Raw genomic sequence first — 17,398 nt, forward strand, 5'->3', positions numbered from 1 at the left:
AAGAACTGTCTTTTTTCCATTGTATATTTTTTCCTGCTTTGTCAAAAACTATTTGACCATAGAGTTGAGGGTCCATATCTGGGCTCTCTCCTCTGTTCCACTGGTCTATGTGACTGTTTTTGTGCCAGTACCATGCTGACCTGGGGATCACAGCTTTGTAGAAAACCTTGAAATCAGGCAACATGATGCCCCCAGTTGTTTTTCTTTTTCAACATTTCCTTAGCAATTCAGAGTCTCTTCTGATTCCATACAAATTTTAGGATTGTTTGCTCCAACTTTATAAGAAATTTTTTACAGAGTATATACAGAGCTCTCACAACCAAAGAAAATGACAAATGACCCAATTTAAAAATGGTCAAAAGATCTGGTCAAAGGCTGAAATCAAAGACATTTCTTTGAAGATTTACCAAAAACTGATATGAAATGATGCTCAAGATCATTAGCCAGCAAAGGAATGCAAATCTAAACCACAAGATATCACTAAAAAACCATAACAAGTGGAGGAGGTGGAGAAATTTGAGTGTTTGTGCATTGGTGATGGGAATGTAAAATGTGTAGCCACTGTGGAAAAACAGTTTGGCAGTTTATCTGGGAGTTAAACACAGAGTTACCATATGACCTCTCCTAGGTATATACCCAAGAGAATTGAAAACATATGTCCAGACACAAAAGGTGTACATAAATCCCTGTAGCTGTGTTCTCCACTAATAACCCAGCATGGGAATAGCCCCAGCCACTGACCACTAAGTGATACAGTGTTATGTTTCATGCCAGTGTTTCACTGTGTGCCACAAACAAAAGTGAAATATTGGCCATAAAATGTAATGAAGTAGCAACACAGGCTACAAATGGGTGAAAACATGATGTTAAATAAATGAGGATAAATACCAAAAGTGACTTACTGTGTGATTTATTTTGGATGAAATGTCCAGAATAGGTAAATTATAGAAACAGGAAGTTTATGTTTTCCCAGGGCTGGAGAGGGGTAGGAATGGGATGTGGAGTCTAATGTGCACTAGGTTTCTTTAGGAGAGATAGAAAGATTCTGCGAGTGAATACTGGTAACGGTTTTACAACTGTGTAAATATACAAAATCCCCTTGAATTGTATACTTTAAAAAGATCAGTCTTATGGTATGTGAATTGTATCTCAATATAAAAAAAAAAGTATTACAGATTCATTTCTTTTGCCAATGCCTCTTCTGCACACACAGCTGGGAGAAGTGATGGTGAGTGATGTTGAGTGATGAGTTGTAACCGGGTGTCTATTCTGAAGTGTGAATGAGTGTGTTCCAGGACAGGGTGTGATGGGAGGTGGGGGGAGAGAAGTGGAAGGGCTCAGGGTTCAGGACTGCTGAAACAGGCAGAGACACATCGGGTGGGGCTGCAAAACTGTGAAGACGACTAAGGAACTAAGAGCAGCGATTGTGTGGAGTTCTGATGTAATCATCTTGTTGGGTGAAAGAGTGGCGGGGATTGCCTACCTGTCATTACACAAAGAGTCTGTATTATATACTAAGGACTAGTGCTCCAGGAAGCGCCTACTAGCATTGCTCACTCTGAGTGCATAGGGCACCAGATTACCCCCTGATTTTTTCTCTGGTATTAGCTGCAAGCACTGGGAGAGCCTGGTGCTCCATGGGCCTGTGCTTCGGGGAGGAAGGAATAATTCACTCACTTCTTTCTCACTCTGAAAATCAGGGCCTCCTGTCTCTGAATTGTTGGAAAGATGGACTGGAAAAGTCTGTCTTCTACTTGTTTTCTAATTATGTCATTTATCTTGAATAAAAAAAAAAAAAAAGGTTTGACTTCCAGAGGGAAGGTCAGCATTGCTTAGCATGGTTATACCTATCCTCAGTGCCCCTCGTGGAGCAGGAGATGGGCTGAATGGTTGGGCCATATTCCTTCTGCCATGGTAAGAGAGAGAGAGACTTCTTCCTACATTCTGTTTGGGGCCAGATCATGAACCTGCAGGTATGCTGCCAGGTATGGGACAGAAAAGATGTAGCCTCTAGCTTGCTAGGACCCTCATACCATCTAAGATCCTCATCCATGGAGTTCTCATTAGCAGAACGATAAATCAATGGCTAAAAAGATGATGTTGCCCCTAAGAAGACAGGGAGGAGGACTGAAGACAACAACTACAATTCCCACATCAAAATAGAGCCATTAAAGAAGACAGAACAGGGCGCCTGGGTGGCTCAGTGGGTTAAGCCGCTGCCTTCGGCTCAGGTCATGATCTCAGGGTCCTGGGATCGAGTCCCACATCGGGCTCTCTGCTCAGCGGGGAGCCTGCTTCCATCTCTCTCTCTCTCTCTCTGCCTGCCTCTCTGCCTACTTGTGGTCTCTGTCTGTCAAATAAACAAATAAAATCTTAAAAAAAAAAAAAAACAAAAGAAGAAGACAGAACACAACTGCAATGAGACTTGGCACTCAAAGACACTTGAAAAACTCACACACTCAACTCTGGGGGTTAAAGTAAATACGGGTCTTCACAATTTCACAGGGTTATCTGAAGGAGAGAATCATCACTGGTTATCATTAGACAGTGGTCTGGAATATTACAAACCGCAAAGAAAAAAAGATTAAGAGAGAGAAATTAGAAGGGAAAATAAGAGAAAACCTAATGGGGATAATTAGAGATCCAGAAACAGAACTGGAAGCAGACAGTAATTATGCATGAAAAAAATTCTCTGAGCTAAAGGAAAACTTGAGTTGCAGATTGAAAGTACACATCAATTCTGACGAGAAAAGGCATACAACTGGGAAAATTTCCAAATTGCAAAACCCACAGAGAAAAGTCCTCCAAACTTTCCGGGCAGAAGTTACTACAATGAAAAAATAATGATTGTGGCATCAGCATCTAACTTCTCATTTGTTACAGCGGGATAAAAAAATGATGTGGATCATTGTTAGTATGGCTGAGGAATGAGCCACAATGCAAGCATCTAACATATAATGTATTTGACAAGGTTAAAAAAAGATATTTTGAATAACAAGGAAGGATGGAGATTAAATATGAACCGTGCCTCCCATCTAAGGAAAATACTAGAGAATTATTCCAGTCAAAAAACGAATCACAAGCATGACTTTAGGATGGAAAATACGAAGGCAGCAGTGAGCAGTAAACTTGCATGCATCTTGGTACCCCATACGCATACAAAGTCATGGCTACAGCTATGGGGTTAATAACAGGATATGGGCGCACATGAGCCCACCCACACATGCCCATACCCACAATCCACAAGTATGTATAAATGTCAAGTACAAGTTCTTGTACTGGCACTCCTTTCTTGAGTAATAGCACTGCCTATAGACATTTTTAAATTTACCTTTAAAATGAATTTCACAAAGTTAGTCCAATTAGTTAGTAAGATACATGTCTGCCCAGGATTGATTCTGTGACCCTAGCCTGGTAGCGCTCGTGTCAGACTTTGACCAGGAAAGCGAGTGTTGTCCGGTTCCTCTTTTGGCTCAGTGGCTGGGACTTTTAATTGGCCTGTGGTGTTCTTTTTTTTTTTTTTTTTTTTTTTTAGTATTTTAGCATTGTGGTAGTCCTATGTTACTATCATAGCATTTTCCTGTTTTAGTTCTTCTTGATATTCTTTTAAGTATATTCAAGCAAGGATGCCTTTCTTTATGGAATGAATATATATTGTCTGAATGCAAAAAAAAAAAAAAAGTAACCCGTAAAGAACTCTATTTTTTATTTATTTTTATTTATTTTTTATTTGAGGGAGAGAGTATGTGCATAAGAGCTAGAGGTGGCCATAGGTCAGTTGGAGAGGGAAGGGCAGACTCCCCGCAGAGCAGGGAGCACGAAGGGGCTCAATCCCAGGACCCCTAGGTCATGACCTGAGCCAAAGGCCAACCCTTAACCAGCAGAGCCACCCGGGTGCCCCAGAAGAGCTCTTTAACCTAAAATGATCCTTCAACTGAGTTGTCTCCAGCTCGCTTACTTCACTGTAAGAATCTACCTGGAATTCATCATACATAAGCCTCCTTGATGCCTCATATAATCAGCCTGGCCAAGAAAGCTGTGTGTTTCAGAGAGTTGTTTATTAGGATTGTAACAATGTAAACATGCCCCTCATTTTAGTTGCTTTTAGAGGTCTTTTACATAGCACTTAGAGCACCCCTCAAAAACTCAAAGGAAGTAAACATTACCCCCTAAGAGTTTATCCACAACATCAAGAGGGAGGGCTCACAGCTGAGATTCTCAGGGTGAACTTAAAGACCTGCTATCGCGCTAACCAAAAAGACTTGTAGAGTCACGCATCTATTCTATGGAAGGTATAGCATTCATTCTAAAAATGGTGTAACGACCCCCATTTACCCCTCCCTTCATGCCAGCAATTACCAACATGTCCAAAAGCTACTGGCAGGATAGAGAGAGAATATCCTGTTGAAAAGGGGGCTCCTGTGACCAGCCTGGATCCAGGCCGCCCCACGTGAGAGACATTCAGATATTTCTGAAATCTAATGTGAACTGGCTTCCAGCAGGAATAAAATACACTGGCGGTATTACATTGCGAGCATTAAATTCTCAGTTCTGCAAATGAACCCACACGGTGGCCGGCCTGTGGAAGGCACCGGGTGAATTCTTGGTTGCTGTGTATGGTTGGTTGGAGAAGATGGACACACTGGTGGACTAGTGGACACACTGAAGAAGGGAGGGAATCAGATGCAGATGCCGCGGGTCCCCACACTGAGGCGGCTTCCCTGCGCATCCATGAAACGTCCGAAGCCTGCACGTAACTGGGCCGGGTCAGATTTGGGGCTCACTGAGCAAGTGCAGTGTAGGGGCTAATCGTCCTCGAGGTGAAGGGATTGGTGCTCTGCTTTCATGGGTGCGTCGCGGCCCTTCTCCCGCTAACTAACCTCGGTCAGATCCGAGCCAGGTCAGGGACTAGGACAGGGAGCCAGCCCAGACTTGGGGGAAGGGGGCAGAGCCCACCGCTGTGACTGGGGAAAGGCAGCGGGAGGTGGGGCTCCCCGGTGGCAGCTGCAGCTGGGGTGGGGACTCTGTGGGACTGAGAACAGGGGCCAGAGTCAAGTGTAAATGGGGAGGTTAGAGCCGCCCTAGGGATTATCCCCAGAGCACTGTTGTCCCCACGCGGGTGACATTTCACTGCGACCGCCTGGATAACCGGCCACAGATTCTGTTACAAAATACTGCCGTGATCTTTGAAACGGGCAACAGCAGAGGGTGGAATCCTTTGTTGGGCGGGACTGCACCCGGGGTCGCTACGGCCTGCCCGCGGGCAGAGCTGGCACCTGTCGGTCACTAACAGGGGCCGCAGGGACGGCCCTGCCTGTCATGCCCTACGGGATGAGGGCAGAGGATTGGAGGGCGGGTCGGTTGGTGGCGGCCCTGCAGATGCGGGCCAGGCCTGCGCCCCCCCCACCCTAAAGCGTGCCCCGCTTGTCTGCCCGCAGAGCCCCCCGGCGCGGACCCGGACACGTTGCGGGCAGGTGCGCGCCGCTTCACTGGCTGCCTGTCTGCCCTGCGCTTCGGCCCCGCCACTCCGCTCAAGGCTGTGCTGCGCCCCGGCGGCCCCGTCGCGGTCACCGTGCGCGGACACGTGGCCGCCGCCTCCCAGTGCGCAGAGTCCAAGGGGACCAGAGCCCCAACGCGGGAGGCCAAACGCCCAATTGCAAGTGGCACAGGTGCGTGCCCCTCCGCCCGCAGTGGCGCTTGCTGCCCACGGTCTTCCACCCCGTCTGCGTCCCGGGGCTGCCCAGGCCCTCGGTGGGGTCGCGCGGCCCTGCTCTGGTCTGGGTTTCTTGCTCCTTCCCGCCCGCGCAGCGCGCTCTGCTCTCCTGTCAGATGTTTGCGAATGTCACCAAAGTCCTCTTCCCTCTGCCTCTGTCATTCTCCCTTTCTCTGCTGTAGGTGGCTCTGGACCGACAGACGGGGGTGAGCCCTTAGTTAGCGCTGACAGAAGTGACCCTGCTGTCATTGGAGGTAACAGGGCTGTGAACGACCTGGTCCTTGGCATTGCTGTCACCGCGGGCATAAACCCGTGTCCGGGAGTCCGAGCTGAGGGGCGAGGTCAATGGCGGGACACCCCTTTGCAGGCATTCTTCACGGGCTTGCCCCAATGTCAGCCTCTGCCCGGGCTCAGGGGCGCTGAGTGGAGAGAACCCATGGTAGGACAGAGACACTTTTTAAAGGATAGTTGCCGAACTACAGAGTAATAAGGTTTTTCATTTGAAAATACCCATTCATAAAAATATATGTTTATAAAAAATAAAAAATTAATTAAAAAAAAAGAAAATACCCATTCATATCACTCAGGAGATCATGTACATATATGACATATTCACCTTTACTTCTTTGATCCAAAATAGCCAAGACCTCTCAGTCCATTCGCCCAAAACTTTTAAAAATAATATTAAAAGTAAAGCATTAGGTGAGTTTAGAATCACCTAAACGGTGCAAGTTGTCATTTTCATAAACATAAAGATAGAAAAACCTAAAGATTTTTCTAAACATAAATATGCAGAACTGTTTTCTGGTGTCAATCTTATCTTAGATTTACATATATTTATTTGTATTTCTAAAGTAACTATTCACATATATTTGCATTATATATATACGTTCAGTGTCACATGTATTCTATACTTGACAGTAAAACTGGATATAACACAGTTCTTTAAAGCAAAGTCCTATAGATAAACTATGTATGTATTTACATATATATTCACATATAATGTATATTAATATTTTCTATGTACTTATGTATATTTAAAGAGGTACAAGAAATTCCATCTTAAATATCTCCCTCTGTATTCTCTGAAACAGAATTTATTTAGGCCTGCTTTAAAAAATGAATATTCAAGTCTCCTCCTTATGATTCAGAGAATGCTTATATTTATTAGACTACTGGAATGTGTCATTTGTAAACTCTATGGGCTGAGAGGGAGTGAGCTGCTCTCCATTTCATGGCTATTCCAGATAAGGGAGGTCATCCCCAAGCTGGGGGATGCAGGTGGGTGTCCACTTTTCAGGCAGACCAGACTGCATCTGCCCCTTGGTTTCTGTTCATCAAGATGTCAGTTTTCTCCAGACTATTAGGAAGGTACTCAGATATTTTTACGTGCTGACCAAATCTGTGTAAGAATGTGAACTTGCCCATTCCTATCGTAATCGCTTCTGTTTTTCTAATGAATGAGGTATATGATCTCCTGATTTCACAACTCCAGGAACAAAGAAACATATATGTTATTCATAATGTATACCTAAAAGGATTACTTTTGTGTTAAAATATAAATCAAGTCTTAATCCTGTTCTCATTTATTTTGAGTGAGAAGACTTCAGTATAAAGCAAAAAGCCGATTTAAAATAAATCAACTTAAATGTGATTCATGTTTTCGAAATAGGAATCAAAGTCTAAACATGCAAAATGTCATTGTTGGTGCCATGTTTAGAGAGAGCAACGATGATAGGTTGGTGCTAGAATAGAAGGCGTGGTCTCTGGAGCTGTATTGCCTTTGGTTAAATATCACTGGCAAGTTGTACAAAGTAAGTAAGTTGCACCAATATTTTTCCCCTTGAAAAATCCTGCTTGGCTCCTTGCCACTTCCAGTCCATGAATGGGAGGAGAATGAGGCACAAACAAGTCAGCTGCAAGAGAAAGGGAGCAGGGGACAACAGTAGAAAAGACTGTTGTCCCCAACAACTCCTCGATCCCGCTTTCATTAGATAGAAACAGTAACCAACAGAAGAGCCAAAGAAGGCCAAACATTAGTCATAGGCCTTGTAGATAACAAAGAAGGAAGGCAAAATACGTCTGGACAAGCAGTATATAGTTGAACAAGCACATTCAGAGGACTTATCTAAGTAGCCACAGGTGCTTTCTGGGGGAAAGGGGAGATAACAGAAAAATGAAGCAGGCGGCGTTCCTCCCTGAGCGGGCCGGGCGTTCCCAGCTGCTCAGCTTCAATGCCGTATATCGTCCTCTACCCTACAGCCTGTTACCAGTATGTGTTTTTCTTAAGGCTATGTCTAAATGTGCTTGGTAACTAGTAAAATTTCCCATGGGTTATATTTTAAGTAATACATTGTTCTAAGGTTCAGCTGAAGCTCCTGACAGACGGGAGGGAGAATCAGAGCACATGGGGTGGGGTGTTAGGGAGGTAACAACTCAGGTTGCAGCTCCTGCAACTCACGTAGCTCTGCCTTTGATCTGTGTGGTGGCTGTGTGCTGCGTGGTTTGTCCACTGCCAAGTATACTGAGCTGCAGTGTAGAATCCTGGGTGGAATCCTCAGCCCTGTGTCCAAATGACCCCAGACCACACCACATGTAAAGTACTTAGTCCGGTTAAAGAACCACCCCAGCAGGTGGATTTCTTCACGTGCTGCGCTCCATCACCTCTCCTCTTGCAAACAAAGGGAACAATATAGGAAGGGGAAGTAACCTAAATCATGTTCACACCTGGTACACTGGAGATCATGGAGTTTTTCTTGCCATGGGATCCATCATGTCAATGAATAGGCAGAGAAGGACACAGATGTGTAGATGGATGGAGAGACAGACAGACCTAAGTGATTGTCACAAACGCATTCACAGTTGGATTGCTGAAAGGAGGGTTATAGAAGGCATCAGATGCATTAGTCACATCATCCCCGTCTCTTCAGAGAGCAAATGAAGACAGAGGTTGCTCTAGAACCCTACCAAGTCTCAGAGAATGAGCAAGCTAGTACTCAGTTACATACACAATAACATCCTGGGTATTTGAGGATAACAGTGACAGTGATTGGATAACCAAGTGGCCTGGTCACTGTTATTGAGTTTCTGTCCCTGACACTAAAATTGGATGCAATGTAGCTCTTCAAAGAGAAGTCCTGTAAAAAAATTTAAGAGTAATTAAAGTGACAACTTTTTGTTGTCAGGTGAGGTACAAGGTGTAGTGAATGTGTTGACTGTTGTACTTGTTAGTATTTAAGAACCTTTCCAGAGGCTCTGAGCATCTGATCAGGAATCCCTGTGACCAGAGGCACCCACTGAGCTGCGAGTCTGTTGGGCTCCATTATGCTCTTTATCTCTGTCCCAGAGCATAGTGAAGAATCTTCATTTAACAACACGAATTTGGATTCAGTTAACTAAACAGGAATGCATTTTCTAACATTTGTTAACTGCAATATCAATGCCTGTGTCAGCCATCTTAAAAGTGTTTGACTGGGTCAAGATGGCGGAGAAGTAGCAAGCTGAGACTGCTTCAGCTAGCCGGAGATCAGCTAGATAGCTTATCTAAAGATTGCAAACACCTGAAAATCCATCGGCAGATCGAAGAGAAGAAGAACAGCAATTCTGGAAACAGAAAATCAGCCACTTTCTGAAAGGTAGGACCGGCGGAGAAGTGAATCCAAAGCGACGGGAAGATAGACCCCGGGGGGAGGGGCCGGCTCCCGGCAAGCGGCGGAGCAACCGCGCACAAAATCAGGACTTTTAAAAGTCTGTTCCGCTGAGGGACATCGCTCCAGAGGCTAAACCGGGGCGAAGCCCACGCGGGGTCAGCGTGGCCTCAGGTCCCGCAGGGTCACAGAAGGATCGGGGGTGTCTGAGTGTCGCAGAGCTTGCGGGTATTGGAACGGGAAAGCCGGCTACAGAGACAGAGCCACAGTAAGCTCGCAGCTCCGTGTTACCTTGAACCGGTCGCAGGCTCGGTGAGCTCGGAGCGCGGCCGGAGGTCAGGCAGACGGGAGTAACTGGGCGCTGTTCTCTGAGGGCGCACTGAGGAGTGGGGCCCTGGGCTCTCTGCTCCTCTGGGCCGGAGACCAGGAGGCCGCCATTTGTATTCCCGTCCTCTGGAACTCTACGGAAAGCGCTCAGGGAACAAAAGCTCCTGAAAGCAAACCCGAGCGGATTACTCACCCCGGCCCCGGGTAAGGGCGGTGTAATTCCGCCTGGGGCAAAGACACTTGAGAATCACTACAACAGGCCCCTCCCCCAGAAGAACAACAAGAAATCCAGCCGAGACCAAGTTCACCTACCAAGGAGTGCGGTTTCAATACCAAGGAGAGCAGCAGAATTCCAGAGGAGGAGAAAGCCAAGCACGGAACTCATGGCTTTTTTCCTGTGACTTTTTTTAGTCTTGCAGTTAATTTAATTTTTTCTTTTTCATTTTTTTTTTTTCTCGCCTTCGGGTAAATTTTTTTTTTTTTTAACTGTTACCTTTTTCTTTTTTTTAACGATTTTTTACTACCTAGTTTATCTAATATATATATATATTTTTTTTTTTACATTTTTCTTAGGTGTTTTCTTTCCCGCCCTTTTTGGCGCTTCTTCTTTTTTTTTTTTTTTTTTTTTTTTTTCTCTCTTCCTTTTTGAACCTCTTTTTTATCCCCTTTCTCCCCACTCACGATTTTGGATCTCTTCTAATTTGGTTAAAGCATATTTTCCTGGGGTTGTTGCCACCCTTTTAGTATTTTACTTGCCCCTTCATTTACTCTTATCTGGACAAAATGACAAGACGGAAAAATTCAACACAAAAAAAAAGAACAAGAGGCAGTACCGAAGGCTAGGGACCTAATCAATACAGACATCGGTAATATGTCAGATCTAGAGTTCAGAATGACAATTCTCAAGGTTCTAGCCGGGCTCGAAAAAGGCATGGAAGATATTAGAGAAACCCTCTCGAGAGATATAAAAGCCCTTTTGGAGAAATAAAAGAACTAAAATCTAACCAAGTTGAAATCAAAAAAGCTATTAATGAGGTGCAATCAAAAATGGAGGCTCTCACTGCTAGGATAAATGAGGCAGAAGACAGAATTAGTGATATAGAAGACCAAATGACAGAGAATAAAGAAGCTGATCAAAAGAGGGACAAACAGCTACTGGACCACGAGGGGAGAATTCGAGAGATAAGTGACACCATAAGACGAAACAACATTAGAATAATTGGGATTCCAGAAGAAGAAGAAAGTGAGAGGGGAGCAGAAGGTATACTGGAGAGAAATTGGGGAGAATTTCCCCAATATGGCAAAGGGAACGAGCATCAAAATTCAGGAGGTTCAGAGAATGCCCCTCAAAATCAATAAGAATAGGCCCACACCTCGTCACCTAATAGTAAAATTTACAAGTCTCAATGACAAAGAGAAAATCCTGAAAGCATTCGGGAAAAGAAGTCTGTAACATAAATGGTAAAAATATTAGATTGGCAGCTGACTTATCCACAGAGAGCGTAAAACATGCAGCCAAGAATACTATATCCAGCTAGGCTATCATTGAAAATAGAAGGAGAGATTAAAAGCTTCCAGGACAAACAACAACTGAAAGAATTTGCAAATACCAAACCAGCTCTACAGGAAATCTTGAAAGGGGTCCTCTAAGCAAAGAGAGAGCCTACAAGTGGTAGATCAGAAAGGAACAGAGACCATATACAGTAACAGTCACCTTACAGGCAATACAATGGCACTAAATTCATATCTCTCAATAGTTACCCTGAATGTGAATGGGCTAAATGCCCCTGTCAAAAGACACAGGGTATCAGAATGGATAAAAAAACAAAACCCATCTATATGTTGCCTCCAAGAAACACATTTTTACCTCCAGATTTAAAGTGAGGGGGGTGGAAAAGAATTTACCATGCTAATGGACATCAGAAGAAAGCAGGATGGCAATCCTTATATCAGATCAATTAGATTTTAAGCCAAAGACTATTAATAAGAGATGAGGAAGGACACTATATCATACTCAAAGGGTCTGTCCAACAAGAAGATTTAACAATTTTAAATATCTTGCCCCCAATGTGGGAGCAGCCAACTATATAAACCAAGCTAATAACAAAATACATCAACAATAATACAATGATAGTAGGGGACTTTAACACTCCCCTCTGAAATGGACAGGTCATCCAAGCAAAGATCAGCAAGGATATAAAGGCCTTAATGACACACTGGACCAGATGGACATCACAGATATACTTCAGAATATTTCATCCCAAAGCAACAGAATACACATTCTTCTCTAGTGCACATGGAACATTCTCCAGAATAGATCACATCCTCGGTCCTAAATCAGGGGGGTATCCTGATTGGGATCATTCCCTGCATATTTTCAGACCACAATGCTCTAAAGCTAGAACTCAACCACAAAAGGAAGTTTGGAAAGAACCCAAATCACATGGAGACTAAACAGTATCCTTCTAAAGAATGAATGGGTCAACCTGAAATTAAAGAAGAATTGAAAAAAATCATCTGATAATGAAAACACAACTGTTCAAAATCTGTGTGGACACAACAAAGGCAGTCCTGAGAGGAAAATATATTAGCAGTACAAGCCTTTCTCAAGAAACAAGAAAGGTCTCAGGTACACACCTAACTACACCTAAAGGACTGGAGAAAGAACAGAAAGAAACCCTAAGCCCAGCAGGAGAAGAGAAATCATAAAGATCAGAGCAGAAATCAATGAATAAAGAACCAAAAAAACAATAGAACAAATCAACGAAACTAGGAGATGGTCTTTGAAAGAATTAATAAAATTGATAAACCCCTGGCCCGACTTCTCAAAAAGAAAAAGAGAAAGGACCCAAATAATAAAATCATGAATGAAAGAGGAGAGATCACAACTAACACCAAAGAAATACACTATTTAAGAACATACTATGAGCAACTCTACCGTTATGGCAATAAATTTGACAATCTGGAAGAAATGGATGCATTCCTAGAAACATATAAACTACCACCCAGGAAGAAATCCTGAACAGCAGAGATTGAAACAGTCATTAAAAATCCCAAACAAACAAAAGCCCAGGGCCAGACGGCTTGCCGGGGGAATTCTACCAAACACTTTAAAGAAGAACTAATTCCTATTCTCCTGAAACTGGTCCAAACTCATTTTATGAGGCCAGCATCACCTTGATCCCAAGACAAGGATCCCACCAAAAAAAGAGAGCTATGCTGTGGACCGATATCCTTGATAACACAGATTTCTCAACAAAATACTAGCCAATAGGATTCAACAGTACATTAAAAAGATTATTCACCACGACCAAGTGGGATTTTTTCCAGGGCTCCAAGGTTGGTTCAACATCCATGTGATCACATCAATAAAAGAAAGAACAAGAACCATATGATACTCTCAATAGATGCAAAGAAGGACACAACATCCCTGTCCTGATCAAAACTCTTCAAAGTGTAGGGGATATCATCAAAGCCATCTAGAAAAACCCACCGCAAATATCATTCTCAATGGAGAAAAACAGCTTTTCCCTAAGTGATGTCCATTATCACCACTGCATTCACAGTACTAGATGCCTCTGAAAATCAGACAACAAAAGGAAATTAAAGGCATCAGATGCATTAGTCACATCATCCACTCCAAAACTGCTAGAACTTATACAGGAAGTCAGTAAAGTGTCAGGATATAAATCAATGCACAGAAAAATGCATTTCTCTAACACCAACACAAGACAGAAGAAAGAGATATTAAGGAGGCATCCAAAACCATTGCTCTACCAAAGAACCCTATACTCAGAAAACTATAAAGTCTCATGAAAGAAAGAATGATGCAAGCTGAAAAGTCTATGCTACCTAAAGCAATCTACACATTACACAAATCAAAGTACATCCTGGGAACAAATAATTCTAAAATTTAGGATGGAACAGAAAAGACCTCGACAAAGTGACGTTTGGTGGATCACAAACCAAGCTGTCATCATCAAGACAGCATGGTACTGGGACACTGGAATCCTAGACCCTCAAATCTATGGTCAACTAATCTTCGACAAGCAGGGAAAGAATGTCCAATGAAAAAACTAAAATGGGAAAATTGGACAGCCACATGCAATGTTGGACCATTTCCTCTTCAAAAGATGAAGGACCTCAATGTGTAAAAAAATCCTTGAGAACAAGAGCAACCTCTTCTCCTCTGCCGCACAACTTTTTGGAGATCAAAAGCTTTTGCAGGCAAAGGTGAGGTCAAAGACAACTGACAGTGGGAGAAGATTTTGCAAACATATGTAAAGGACTAGTGTCCAGAATCTATTGTTAGCAAACTCAAGACCCAAAGAACAAATTCCAATCAGAAGACAGAACAGACATTTCTGCTCTGGCCAACAGACACATGAAAAAGTGCTCCATATCACTCGGCATCAGGGAATACCAATCCACAATGAGATATCACCTCACACCAGTCAGAATGGCTAAAATCAACAAGTCAGGAAATGGACAGATGCTGGCGAGGATGCTGACCCCTCCTACACTGTTGGTGGGAATGCAAGCTGGTGCAGCCACTCTAGCATGGAGGTTCCTCAAAAAATTTTTTGCCCTATGACCCAGCAATTGCACTATTGGGTATTTACCCTAAAGATACAAATGTAGTGATCCAAAGGGACACTTGCACCCGAATGTTTATAGCAGCAATGTCCACAATTATGGAAAGAACCTAGATGTCCATCAACAGATGAATGGATCAAGAAGATTTGTATATATACACAATGGAATTATGCAGCCATCAAAACATGAAATCTTGCCATTTGCAACAACATGGATGGAACTAGAGCGTATCATGCTTAGCGAAATAAGTCAAGCAGAGAAAGACAACTATCATATGATCTCCCTGATATGAGGAAGTGGTGATGCAACATGGAGGCTTAAGTGGGTAGAAGAATAAATGAAACAAGATGGGATTGGGAGGGAGACAAACCATAAGAGGGGGTGGGATTATGGACATTGGGGAGGGTATGTGATTTGGTGAGTGCTGTGAAGTGGTAAACCTGGTGATTCACAGACCTACCCTGCTTAAAAAAAAAAAAAAAAGTGTTTGACTGATGGACGCTGTTTTGGTACCTCCCTGCTTCGGTATTCATTCTTTAATGAATATGGCAGCCTGAGCAAACCCCTCTAGGCCTCATCTGACCGTCCCAACCCTGACAGCCCTTGAAAAAAATCAGAGGAAATTTTAAAACAATACTGGTGCTCAAGCCTCCCACTGAAGATTCTGAGCTATCATCTGCTGTGCAGCCAAAGTTGAGATGCACTGACACAGCTAACACTTCAGAACTTAAAGCATTACCAGCAAAAGATGCCAAATAATCTACTTTCCCTGTTGCTGAACATTGTCTCTCTTTCTACAAATTTTTTAATATAGTGGTATATCGGTTATCTACTGCTGCCTGACAGATCACCACCCACTTAGAGCTTAACCCAACTCCTTTTTAGTATGTCCCAGTTTCTGTGGGTCAGGAGTCTGGGCAGAGCTTAGCTGGGTCCTCTGCTCAGTGTTCACAGAAGCCTGCAGTGAAGGTGTCAGTCAGCATTGAGGTCTCATCTGGAGATTCCTCTGGGGAAGTATCCACTTCCTCCTCCTCATGGGTGTTGACGGCATCCAGAGTCTTGTAGCTGTAGGACCGAGAGCGTCTCGATTTTCACTGGCTGCCCTTAGCACCTAGAGTTTACCTGTAGTTCCGTGCCATGTAGGGATTCCCATATGGACTCCCACCATGACTGCCTGCCCCCTTACCGCCAGCAGGAAGAGGGACGGTTCCATAAGACAGGTGCTACCATCTCACATACCATAATCACATAACCTAGGTACAGCGCATCACCTCTGTTGTTTTCATTGGTTAAAAACAAGCCACAGGCCCTACACACAGCAAAAGAAGGGGATCATGCTCAAGGCATGGCCCCCAGCAGCAGAGATCACGAAACATTTTTAGCCTCATAGAAGGAACTGGTGTACTCACCACAGAACTGTAAATCAGCAGAATATCAGCAGCAGATCTTTTTAATGTACTTGTACATAAGTACTTAATTACTCTATGACAAGTCTATACACTCCATCCTTTTAAAATAATGAAAACGTGCCCGCTTGTTAGCATGAAGTGAGGGCATGACCTAGAGGCCATGCTGTGGTTCTGAATTTTAACAGGTAGACACCAAGTGAAAGCTAGGCCAATAGATCTTTAACCTAAAGGCAAAAAACTGCTGTATCCAAAGGACGTGTGGACTTAGAACTCAGTGTTCCAGTAGGCCAGTGCCCACTTTCCTGATGATGCACATGTGATGTACGTGAGCTTGCTATCAGCTACATGAATCCTGCACGTTACAAGTCTGTGTTCTGACTGTGCCTCCCCCTTCTCTCACCAGGTGTGATAGCGGTGGTGGTATTTGTCTTGCTCTGTCTCACCGCCGTGGCCACACGCATTTATCAGCAGAGATGGTTGTACCAAAAAAACGAGTCAACTGTTCCCCCGGCTGGAGACAGCGCTGAGATAGCTCTGAAGAGTGAGGTCAATGTGAAAAGCTCAGTCAGTGAGAGCCAGAGAGAGTACTTCTTCTGAAGGGCAGCTGCACCTCACTTCAGGCTCTGGTGACGGGACTTTCTCGCTAAGCGAGGGGACTCCCAGAAGATGAAGCCCCCCACGTCCCCATCCCCCAGACAGGTGGCCATCCTGCAGCACTGTCAGCTTGCTCAAATGCAGTCCTGGGAGACTCTGCTCCGTGATGCTTCATGATCTGTGTGTGTAGAAGGACTCAGCAGTGCCCATTAACCCCTGTGCGGTGGTGTCTGACTGTCTGGCCTGATTGTTGAAAATTCACACATGGTTTGCATAATGACTTTGCATTTGAAGTGAGAACAAGGATTTGAGCTGTGGTCCTACTCTCTTAAAAATGAGACCTGGAGGGGCGCCTGGGTGGCTCAGGGGGTTAAGCCTCTGCCTTCGGCTCAGGTCATGATCTCAGGGTCCTGGAATCGAGCTCCACATTGGGCTCTCTGCTCAGGGAGCCTGCTTCCCTCCCTCTCTGCCTGCCTCTCTGCCTACTTGAGATCTGTCTGTCAAATAAATAAAATCTTTAAAAAAAAAAATGAGACCTGGAAGTTTATAAAAGTCAAAGTTGGACCCTAGTGTTGTGTGTTGCATGCAAATCTGTATTTTGCCTCCTCTATCGATCACCTGCAGATGCTTCTAAAGCCGGGAACTGCTTCTCCAACGTTCTGGGAGTGCGTTTCTATCTCCATTTGAACCAAAGCCCACGGGCCAAAAATGCACTAACAACCTAGAAAAAAACATTTTTTTTTTTTGGCTGATTGTTTTTATGATCTGTCTCTTTAAAGTCACTTTGCATACATTTTTAGTGATGAAATGAATATTGAATGCCAGCTATGAAATTGTAGTTTTTATTCATTTACGGAGCAGAAAAATTCATAGGTAGCAAAGCACGTAAAGCATCCTAGTCTGCGCTACTTTGCTTTTTTTCTTTGTAATTTGTCATTTTAATCTTTGTAAATTATGATAAAGATCAGCTGATGATCTCCCCAACATGTATATTTTCTAACTGAAATAGTGCCCAAGTATAAACTGGCCTGAACACTGCAAATGTATCCTTCCTCCCTTTCATCAGAATGAACTTAATCCTTTTTTTTTTAAAAGGATTTTATTTATTTATT

At 43.7% G+C, this 17,398-nt stretch overlaps 1 protein-coding gene across 1 annotated transcript; it reads left to right on the forward strand.

Moving 5' to 3' along the window:
* The first annotated feature begins 1,975 nt into the window (after window positions 1-1,975).
* LOC123388167 (contactin-associated protein-like 3) lies at window positions 1,976-16,702 on the forward strand. Its single transcript, XM_045067373.1, has 4 exons — window positions 1,976-1,985; window positions 5,337-5,669; window positions 5,896-5,967; window positions 16,096-16,702. The coding sequence occupies exons 1-4, from the start codon at window positions 1,976-1,978 to the stop codon at window positions 16,287-16,289; spliced, it is 609 nt and encodes a 202-aa protein (XP_044923308.1). The 3' UTR covers window positions 16,290-16,702.
* The last annotated feature ends 696 nt before the right edge of the window (window positions 16,703-17,398 follow it).

This window comes from Mustela putorius, unplaced genomic scaffold (assembly GCF_011764305.1).
Source record: "Mustela putorius furo isolate JIRA1106 unplaced genomic scaffold, ASM1176430v1.1 tig00003890_pilon_pilon_pilon, whole genome shotgun sequence".
In the NCBI taxonomy this organism is placed as follows: domain Eukaryota; kingdom Metazoa; phylum Chordata; class Mammalia; order Carnivora; family Mustelidae; genus Mustela; species Mustela putorius.

What these genes read in the sequence shown, in the direction of transcription:
- LOC123388167 (XM_045067373.1), top strand. An exon ending in CCCAATTGCAAGTGGCACAG is followed by an intron (nt 5,670 to 5,895) that starts GTGCGTGCCCCT and finishes TCTCTGCTGTAG; the next exon opens with GTGGCTCTGGACCGACAGAC. An exon ending in TGACCCTGCTGTCATTGGAG is followed by an intron (nt 5,968 to 16,095) that starts GTAACAGGGCTG and finishes TTCTCTCACCAG; the next exon opens with GTGTGATAGCGGTGGTGGTA.